At 41.6% G+C, this 10011-nt stretch overlaps 1 protein-coding gene across 1 annotated transcript; it reads left to right on the top strand.

Moving 5' to 3' along the window:
• Positions 1-2943: 2943 nt before the first annotated feature.
• LOC139660451 (high affinity choline transporter 1-like) lies at positions 2944-9442 on the top strand. The gene is made up of 8 exons (XM_071538601.1): positions 2944-3127; positions 3415-3528; positions 3768-3923; positions 4065-4213; positions 5992-6135; positions 7921-8074; positions 8548-8765; positions 8909-9442. The coding sequence occupies exons 1-8, from the start codon at positions 2944-2946 to the stop codon at positions 9440-9442; spliced, it is 1653 nt and encodes a 550-aa protein (XP_071394702.1).
• The last annotated feature ends 569 nt before the right edge of the window (positions 9443-10011 follow it).

The raw sequence follows: 10011 nt of genomic DNA, 5'->3' as shown, positions 1-10011 counted from the left end.
CAAATATATTATTTATTGATAGAAATAACAGTAGTTGGTTGTGTTAATAAAGACATAAAAAACGCAACAAACATAGGTGTTCTGTTACCCCAATTTCAAAGTATAACTAGACAGTCATGAAATTTGCCTTTCACTTCTAGAGTACAACATTCTACAGTTAAAATGCGCTAAAAAAGTTCGTTTTGAGCCTTAGCGCTCTCCTTAATACCTCAGTGGTACGAGCACAGCATCTCGGGGGCGAGCTTTTTGTGAGCGTGTGCTTCCTTCGTTGTTTGGACGGGGGCGGGGCTAGGGGGAAACAGAGTTCGATACAACAGAGCCGGTCTGCTCAAGCTGCAACTCATCACCCAATCATTCCTCAACTACTTAAGCCCGGCTCTGCCGCCTCTTCAGTCAGCTGTCAAGCCCGGACTCCTCCACTCTCCAGGCCAGCCTCGTCCTCCCCCTCCACAGTCTGCCCAGCCTGGCCTCCCCTATCTTCCTCCACGTCCTCTTACCCTACCCTCTATTAAATCATTATTTGAACTGTCCTGCTGCCTCCTTGTGTTGTGTCTCTGCCTTAGAGTCCGCCAACCTCAAACCCGTGACACAAACAGAAACTTCGGGTTATCTTTATTAGTGTTAATAAGATCTGAGAAGTAGGAGGCCCTAGCAGCAGAGAGCGTACACTTGTAATTCATTAGGCTATCGCTGCATGCTAGCCGAAAGACCTCAAGTTTGGATGAACGCCATTTGCGTTCCAGCTTTCTACACGCCTGTTTTTGTGCATGAGTCAGTAAACCACGGCAACGTTTTTTTTTAGACGGCGGGTCTTTATGAGTAGGGGTGCAACAGAGTCAAGCGAGTCAAGTAGAATATCGTTAGTTATTTTAACGTCCCTCAACTCCAACTCCATTCGCGCGTCTCAAGTTGCTAATCAGATTGTAAACAATGACCAGCGCACAGAAGAGGAAGTCTTGGCCCCGATGTCCGCTGGCTACACCGGAAACCCTGAAATATTGGCCGTCGCCCCCAGAGTCTAATCATCGTCAGACAGATAGACGATGGGTTCCGAGAATGCTCAGCTGCTGCTGTCCATGAGGCAGACTGTCAGCCCGGCTTTGAATTATTATATAAAGACTCTATTCATGAATCTGACTCATAAATCATGAATATAGAGATACCGTATTTCCTCTAATATTGGCCCGGGCCTTTATTTACCTCAACTGCAGAGGGTACCAGGCCTTTATTGGAAGCAGGCTTATATTAGAGACAGGCCTTTATTTCTAATTCCCTCTGTTTGATAAGTATATTTGCTCATATTTTAGTACGAAGCCGCCTTGTTTTCTGATCTGCTTCTGTTGGGGTTCGTTAGGAAGCCGTTTTTTTGTTACTGCAATGCATTACCGATAATTACGGTAATCGACGACGGCATGCTCCAGAGACTTCCGCCAGGCACCAGGAGTTTACCGGTATCCACTGTGGTTTTTAGCTGCGACCAGCAGCTCTATAGCTCGCTCGGTCGGTTGGTCCACAAAAATTTCCCCACCCTTTGGCGGCCTATAGCCACACAGTGTGTGTACGTGGTCGCAGCTATTGCAAATTCACGCTTGTTTCCTTTGTTTTTTTCCCCCGGCCTGTATTTGGGGCTGGCCTTTATTTGTTTGTGTCGGCCACGCCCCCGGCCGTTATTGGAGACCCGACTTTTAATTGACTACCATCCACTATTAGAGGAAATACGGTAGTTCAATTTATAATCCAGTGTTACTGAAGATGAAATTGAGGACTTTAATTGTTGGCTGTGTGGGTTTGTTTGTGAGATTTTGGGATGTTAGTTAGCAACCTGCCAATTGCATTGATATGGAATAATGTCTCTTGATTTGGTACTAGAAGTATTTCAGCATTATGCTGTTATTCATGTGCAGAGCCAGAAGAGAGTAGCATGTGGAAAAGGATTGAGCAGCGAGCAAAATGGCTTTGACCTCTATATTTAAGATGAGTATTAATTCACTGCATTAAATATGTCCTTTATTTAAAAATACTTACATTTATTTTATAAAAAAGGGGGGGGGCCAGAGTTCCTAGCTACATCCCTGCAGCAGGTGCTTTAACTATGGTATTACATCTAAAAAGAGATGGATATGTATAGAAGAGATCTTTAGTGATTATTGTAAACATCTTACTTTTCAAAAAATGTCAACCCTCCTGTTAATGTAGTAAAAAAAACTCAATAATGTCATAATTATTACAGGAAAAGGGTTATTACATTAATGGTATGTAACCATTATTAGATTAAATAAACTGCAAATTGATATTTAAATGGAAATGTATTACGTTAACAGGACTATCATACTAGTAAATGCAAATTGCAATGTTAAATTGTGTAACTGTTTTTTAGTGTGTGTGTGTGTGTGTGTTCATGAATGTGAATGGGATGTTGAAAAATGTGCATGCTCAGCAAATCCCTCCCTATATGAATAAAGTTAGCCTATTACATGCAAACAACCAATAACAAGGTTGTAAGATCAGTGAAGTTAGCAAATACATTATTCAAATATATATTAACTATTCAAATTAGTTAATAGATTAGTAAGGTAAGAATATTAGTATAGTCCCAGTGAAAGATCCTGCCTAATTGTTTTAATATTTATTTATGCAAAATAGATAGTAGGTGTTGTTCCTTGACTGTCTTGCATATAATCTGGTTTGGATTTACCCCCAAAAATCCTACAAGGTGCTCAAATAATTTCCAATTTTCAACAGGATAATGGAAGAGAAGAATGTAAGAGTACATGAATACTTCAACATTATAACCACAATTACCCCAGATTAGAGTTTGTAAGTGCTTTCAAAACATTGGCTCAGTGGATGTGACCTTTGTTCTGTTACACTGGTCCGAGCGTCCTTATTTTTTATTTAGCTTCCCCAGCTGTTAGTGTGTTGTCCCCACAGTGGTTGACTACCATGGCTTTGAACATCCCTGGTGTGGTTGTGGTGGTGCTGTTCTACCTCCTGGTTCTGGGGACGGGGATGTGGGCCTCCAGGAAGTCCAGGAGGGCTGAGAGGAAGAGCCAGGGAGACAGGACAGAAGTGACTCTCCTTGGAGGCAGGAATATCAACTTGGTGGTGGGAGTTTTCACCATGACTGGTAAGTTGTTTTATGGGGCAGATAAGCTGATCTTGACCCAGAGTTGGTAGCCAGAGTGAGCAGTCAGCCACTGTTCTCAGTTCTTGGTAAAACTGTGTGATCTGTATGGATACTCACCCTGGATTACGGCACAAGAGATCACTACATCACATCCTGTGTATTGGTAAATGTTTCAGCATAGTCTATAGGACTCAAGGCTTGATAGGAATATTCCATTTTTAATTACAGTGCTCTGTGTCTGTGTGCATGCATGTGCATGTGTATGTGTGTGTATCATTCTTATGCAGCTACATGGGTCGGAGGCGGCTTCATCCTTGGCGTGGCTGAGGCAGTGTATTCTCCTAAAATGGGGTTAATATGGGCTCTTATGCCTGTACAATACTCTGTGTCCTTCATAATTGGTAAGACCAGTCACACAATTCAAGTCAATCCATGGAACAGAGACATGTAAAGTATGCTATTCTTGGCAATGTCTCAGTCGAGCCAAGATAAATATAGATTCACACTACAATGTTAATTTCAAATTTCTAAGACCCGTCACACAATTCAAGTCTACAAGTATACAGCAGAAACTAGTGTACAACAAAATACAAACAAACTAGATTGGAAGTAACTGTTAATATTTCATCCACTCTGTAAGGTGGTCTTTTCTTTGCCAAGCCTATGAGGGACAAGAGGTATGTCACCATGATGGACCCGTTCCAAATAAAGTATGGAAAAGTACTCAGTGGTGCGCTAGTACTGCCAGCCTTGCTGATGGACATTCTGTGGGTCTCCTGCACTCTGGTTGGCTTAGGTAAACATATATGCTTGCCAGTTAAAAAGACTTCAAAGTTCGTTCAGTGGATGCAAATAAAACATCTAAAATGTGTATGTGTGTGTGTGTGTGTGTGTGTGTCTGTGTGTGTGTGTGTGTGTGTGTGTATCTTTATAACAGGAGCAACTATGAGTGTGATATTGGACTTGCCCTACTCCTACACTGTTTTGATTTCTTCAGCAGTGGCCATTATCTACACATTGTTAGGAGGCCTTTATTCTGTGGCCTACACTGATGTCATCCAGCTGTCTCTTATATGCATCAGTCTGGTGAGTTCAGTGCCTTGTTGCCCGCAATAGTTCAACCTCTACGGAAAAAGGCCACTCTAGATACTCTTGTTTTAAACAATTTTAGACCAATTTCTAAATTACTGTTTTTATCAGAAATTTTTGAAAAGACTGTTTCCTTGCAACTTTCCTTCCCCCGTTTCATGCGGTGTTCCCCAGGGGGTCAATTTTAGGTCCCTTATTATTCTCTACCCACATGCGTCCCTTGGGGCACATTATTTGTAAACATGACACCCACTTTCATTGATATGCTGACGACACTCAGCTCTATGTTCCACTCAGAACCGGGGAGGCAGGCAACATGGCCCATGTTATGTCTTGTCTCTGTCACATTAAGCATGTTTTCTTCAGATGAGGAACATTGCTAAAATTAGATCCTTTTTATCTTTTAAAGAGTAACTAAACCCCACCCAAATCTGTGGTGAAGCCTGACACCTAATGGTGAAAAGTAGGGTACTGAACTGGCCATCTGCTATTGGCTGGTCTTTGTGCCAGGTGATGGCACCTTCTATAGAGTACAACACGTGGTGACATCACCTGGCACAAAGACCAGCCAATGTGCAGTACCCTACTTTTCACCATTAGATATCAGGCATCACCACAGATTTGGGCACAGGTCTGAAGCCTGACATCTAATGGTGTCTATAGAGTACAAAATCCTTTTGGTCAATAAAATCTAAGTTATGAGAGTACTGTATCCTCACAGATACAGTAAACTGTCATTTCTCACCTAACCTAGCTGAGAGGATGAAAACTAATGACAACTGTAATGAAAACTGGGAAGTGTGTGGAGGGGTACAATAATTACAAATATTAATTATTGTGATTGGTAACTTGAATATTATCATAGAAATTGAAATAGTAATTCATTACACTGCTGGGTATTGGGAAAAGTAAGTGTTACTGTAATGTGTTACTGAATAATGCATTACCACCCAGCGCCAGTGATTGACATTTTGGTCAGAGGACATTTTTCAAGACTTTCTTCCGGTGGAATAACTACCGTTTAAAACAATTTTTCTACCTTTCCCTGTGTCTTTGTTTGCTATAGTTAAGTGTGGGATCATGTGTCAATTCAAGTCCTCATTTCTGTTTATGTGTTTGGTGTATCATGTGTGATTTTAGTAAGATGAACATCAAGCTCCTTGAACCCAGCTGAAGCCACACGATCTGTCCTACAATGAGAAATGACGTCCCATGACATGTTATCTCCATGCAGCATGTAGAGGTAGGAGGTTGTGTTAGACCACTTTGTCCTTGGCCTAGTTCAGTGTTGATCAGTGGAGATAATTGTCTGTTGATAAACATTCAAGTGTTGGTAAATTGATTGTGAAATGGAAGCAACCTAATGAGGTAATGAGGCTGGATGAGGCTACATCTATTACATCATTAGAGACATTTCATCACAACATTACACAATAAAGCAACGTGCTGGGTCATGTTTATGTTGTTGTTGTTTTTTTATGTTTTTTATGTTTTTTTTTAACTAATGAGTAAAGAATGTAAGCAAAGTATTCAGAGAACACCCATTTTAAAATGTGGTTCAAAATAACATTTTTTTTTTCATGTTTCATACTCTGATCATGCTGCTAGGCCGTACAGTAGTATAATGAGTTGTAGTAATCTGTATCCTTTTTTGGACCGAGGTTGACCGTTTGACTTGAATAATTTAGCAGCTGTGAGGTTTGTTTGCTATAGTTAAGTGACCTTTATGTGGTGTGTCAGTCTCAGTCTGCTGACTTCAGTATCTATCTGTGCAGTGGATGTGTGTCCCCTTCCTTCTGCTCAACCCCGCATCCATAAACATTGCCCAGACAGCTTTTAACCACACATACCAAGCCCCCTGGATAGGCACTTTGGAGCTGGACCAAGTCTGGAAGTGGATCGATGACTTCTTAATGCTGGTGAGCTGAAGAAGATAATGATGATAATAATAATAATAATAATAATAACAATAATACATATAGCCGCAAGCGGCAACCGACGGGGTCCAAGCACAATATGGTCATTTGTCCAAAAGTGAGAAACTAAAGACATTATGTTATCACAAACTTAGAGGTGTGAGAGGACAGTGTTACCCACAGGATTTCAACCCACAATCTTTTGCATTGCAGACCAATGCATTAACCATTAGGCTACCAAGTTCACTGGGGGAAATGGAGGGACCACAAAAAAAGTAGGGCCAAGTTACAACACTGTCCAACCTATAGGCCGTTTAAAGCCTTAGAAAGAGTATTTTAACTGTATTAGTGCACTCCATTAATCAATTACATCGACTTGGACATGGTCCTAGAACATATGTACAAAGTTTCATAAAAATCCATTCAGTCAATTATGAGATATAAACTTTTTGCATTTGTAGCGCCCACTAGTGATGGAACTCCAAATGCTTTTGTGGGCGTGCTCAAGCAACACTGCAACATGTGTTACAAATTTTAGCTTGATTAGAGGAATGGTCAAGGACTTACCAATTTTGTGTTAGGGCATGTTTCGTTAAAAGTTTATCAGTTGATAAAAGCCAACCCATTGGAGCAATCAATTATCCAAATCGAAGTTTGAAAGAGCACGGTCCCAAGATTCTCCACACCAAGTTTTGTGTGAATCGGATAAACGGCCTAGGAGGAGTAGCGAAAAAACATTTTCAGACAAAATTCAAAATGGTGGAAATTCTAGTAAATGGAAATAGGCGTGCCCTATGCAGATAGATGCGGAATGACCCAAGGAATCCAATGGAAAAGGAATTTTGATTCTACGACCTATGGTTCAGATGTTATAGGCCAAAACGTAAAGTTGCTTGTTATAGCGCCACCATGAGGCCAATTGACTTGGGTTTCGTTTCCTGAGTAGCGGCTGAGACTTTGGACCTATCTGCCAAGTGTGGTCGCTGTAGCTCTTACGGTTTCTGAGATCCAGATACTTTTAGGGCAGAAGAAGAAGAAGAAACGGTGGAATAATAATTCTTACAAAAACAATAGGGTTCCAGCACCTGCGGTGCCTGGACCCCTAATAATAATAATAACAGAGAGGACGAAGCTTGACAAGGGCTACAAGCTCTTTTTTGAGAATTACCTCCATGACTCCGAAGGTAAACGATCTCTTGTCTAGTTACCTAACGTTTGTTAATAACGTTAACAGGTTATGCAGGTCCAAGGTAACGCAGCTATCAAAGTATTCTTCATGCTCTTTCAGTCATATATGTTAGCATTGTATCATTTAACTTTAATAACATTATTTACTAGCTATGTTACCTTCGTCCTGCATAACCTAGTAACAGTATTAACAAACATTAGGTAACTAGACCTTTGTAGTTTGTAGTTTGTAGCCTGTAGACCTAGTCAATCTTTGTTCTCTCTGTAATCGAAATCTGGTCCACCAAACCAACAATGTCTTTTATTGAAAGATCTGGTAGATATCTCAATGAGAACGAAAATGCTTGTGGTGTGTCTTCCATGAATGTATCATTCTCATTCATAAACGGTACCATGATTTTCCCTACTATGACCACTTCCATTGCGTAGAATCCAAAAATGTGATAAGGGTCTATTTCCTTGGTCTACAGTGCTATCACTCCCCCCTTCAGTTCTCACTTGTCTTTTTTTTTTATCTCTTTCCTAACGCTCTTTCATTCCTCCTCTTCTCCTCCATCTTTTCCTGTTCTCACCATCTTCCTCCTCTCTCCCTTGTCCCAGGCTCTGGGTAGTCTGGCATTCCAATGCTTCCACCAGAGGACACTGTCTGCCTCCTCCTCGGCAAAGGCCCAGGTCACCTGCTATGCTGCTGCCCTTGTCACCACCATCCTGGGAATCCCCTCTGTTGTGGTTGGGGCTGTTGCCGCCTCCACAGGTGGGAAATAGGTTAAAAGGGACAGACCTTTAACAAAGACATTTACATCAGGGAGCTAGGGGGAGCTAGGAGGTATTCATGGTCATTGGCTGAATTTGGGGCATTCATTGTCAATAATTTTCCTAGAGGCTTGGTTGCTGAATGAAAAGTGCCGGAACATGCTGGCAATAGTGATTGTGGTGGACATGGTTCATGTCACATACAAATGAACCAAATACATATAATTTACAGCTAGCTCTTTAGCATACATAGCTACTAGTTGTTATCAGCTGTGCAAGTCAACAAATGTGTAGATGCAGCACTCATTGATTGCATCACATAGTTTGTTAACTTGATTGGGTGAAGTTTCTTTGGCTCAACACAAGGCCACACCCAGCTGAAATCTAATATGCCAGGGCCAGATGGATTAGTGGGGCAGAACAGAACAGAACAAAATTTCAAAGAATAAACCTGTACGTTCTCCTGTTGTCCAGACTGGAACCTGACGCTGTACGGTTCTCCATCTCCATGTGAACGTGGTGAGGAGTATTTGGTTCTTCCACTGGCCCTGCAATACCTCACCCCGTCTTACGTCTCCATCACTGGGATCGGAGCCGTGGCTGCTGCCGCCATGTCATCCACAGACTCTGCCCTGCTGTCAGCAACTTCTGTTTTCTCTTCCAACATCTACAAGAGCATCTTGCGTAAAAAGGTGAAGTACAGTATGTGATGGTGGCTTAGTGTGTCTGTGGAGTTGTGGGTTAGGATTGGTTTTGGAAAGCACAGGTGTATAAATGAAGAATTAAGCCTGTCTCTGTGTACGTCCCATTCCTTCCCTCCCTCCTGTGTTCCCAGGCATCAGACTGTGAGATGCAGTGGGTGATTCGGGTCTCAGTGGTGGTGGTGGGTCTGGTCAGCACAGCTCTAACCTTCTACAGCAACAGTGTCCTGTTGCTCTGGATCCTCGGAGCAGACGTTGCGTACACCTTTATATTCCCCCATCTGGTCTGCGTCCTTTTCTTTAAGGTGTCAAACGGTTACGGGGCCTCGGTGGGTTACATTGCAGGGCTGACGATAAGAATTTTGTCGGGAGAGAAGTCTGTAGGTCTTCCTGTTGTTCTTCCTCTTCCCGGTTGCACACTGGAAGATGGCATCTATGTCCAGCGGTCCCCTGTCAGGACAATCTGCATGCTCATCACCTTTACGACCATCTTGGTTTTCTCTGCCCTGGCTTCGTTCATGTTCAGCCGTGGCCTGTTACCTGAGAGGTGGGACCTGTTCAAGGTAAAATGTAATATTTCTATATTACCAGTGGATACAGCTGGAAGCAATGCAGCGTGTGACGAGAATGAACTTGGAGTTGCTTTACAGCCAATGCTGCAGACTTGACTTTTTGTGAGGCTCATAAATTGTTGCATTTGGATTAAATGAAAATTTATGTTGCCTTTATTTCAACGTCAACTGCAAACTGTAGCTGATTCGGTATTTCATATCCTTAAAAGCTCTTTTTTTCCCTGTATTGATGAGTAACCCTTCTTCTGTGTGAAAGGGATTCTATTGTTTGTTTGTTTTTCTGAAGCAAGTTATTTGAACAGAGTGACACCTGATCTCACAAACTAACAGATAATACAAGTTTTGATACTTGTGATAGTTAATAGGCCCCTTGTGGTCAAGATTACAACACTGTAATCCTGTATATGGCAGATACAGTATATTTAATGATGAACTTATATAATAATATACAATTTATTTTCCCTTCATCTATTAACATATCCAACACATTGATGCTATCTAATCTATTCCTCAGTAAAAGTTGATCTAAGTTGAAAAGTGAATGTGTGACAGGCTACAAATAAAGGCCATACATTTGGTTTAGTTGTCACTGATTGAAATGTGTGTGATAGTTCACTGAACTGTTTGTTGAGCTTTTGAAACTTACACTCTCTATATTAATGAGC

The sequence above is a fragment of the Centroberyx affinis genome, unplaced genomic scaffold (genome assembly GCF_046629955.1).
Source record: "Centroberyx affinis isolate AG114_WGS23_722 - 3 ecotype Tasmania unplaced genomic scaffold, CSIRO-AGI_Caff_v1 ptg003308l_1, whole genome shotgun sequence".
In the NCBI taxonomy this organism is placed as follows: Eukaryota; Metazoa; Chordata; class Actinopteri; order Beryciformes; family Berycidae; genus Centroberyx; species Centroberyx affinis.
The sequence above is the reverse complement of the archived record's forward strand: the minus strand, read 5'-3'. Positions and strand labels throughout refer to the sequence as shown.

What these genes read in the sequence shown, in the direction of transcription:
- LOC139660451 (XM_071538601.1), top strand. Translation starts at nt 2,944, where the DNA reads ATGGCTTTGAACATCCCTGGTGTGGTTGTGGTGGTGCTGTTCTACCTC. An exon ending in GGGAGTTTTCACCATGACTG is followed by an intron (nt 3,128 to 3,414) that starts GTAAGTTGTTTT and finishes ATTCTTATGCAG; the next exon opens with CTACATGGGTCGGAGGCGGC. An exon ending in CTCTGTGTCCTTCATAATTG is followed by an intron (nt 3,529 to 3,767) that starts GTAAGACCAGTC and finishes CCACTCTGTAAG; the next exon opens with GTGGTCTTTTCTTTGCCAAG.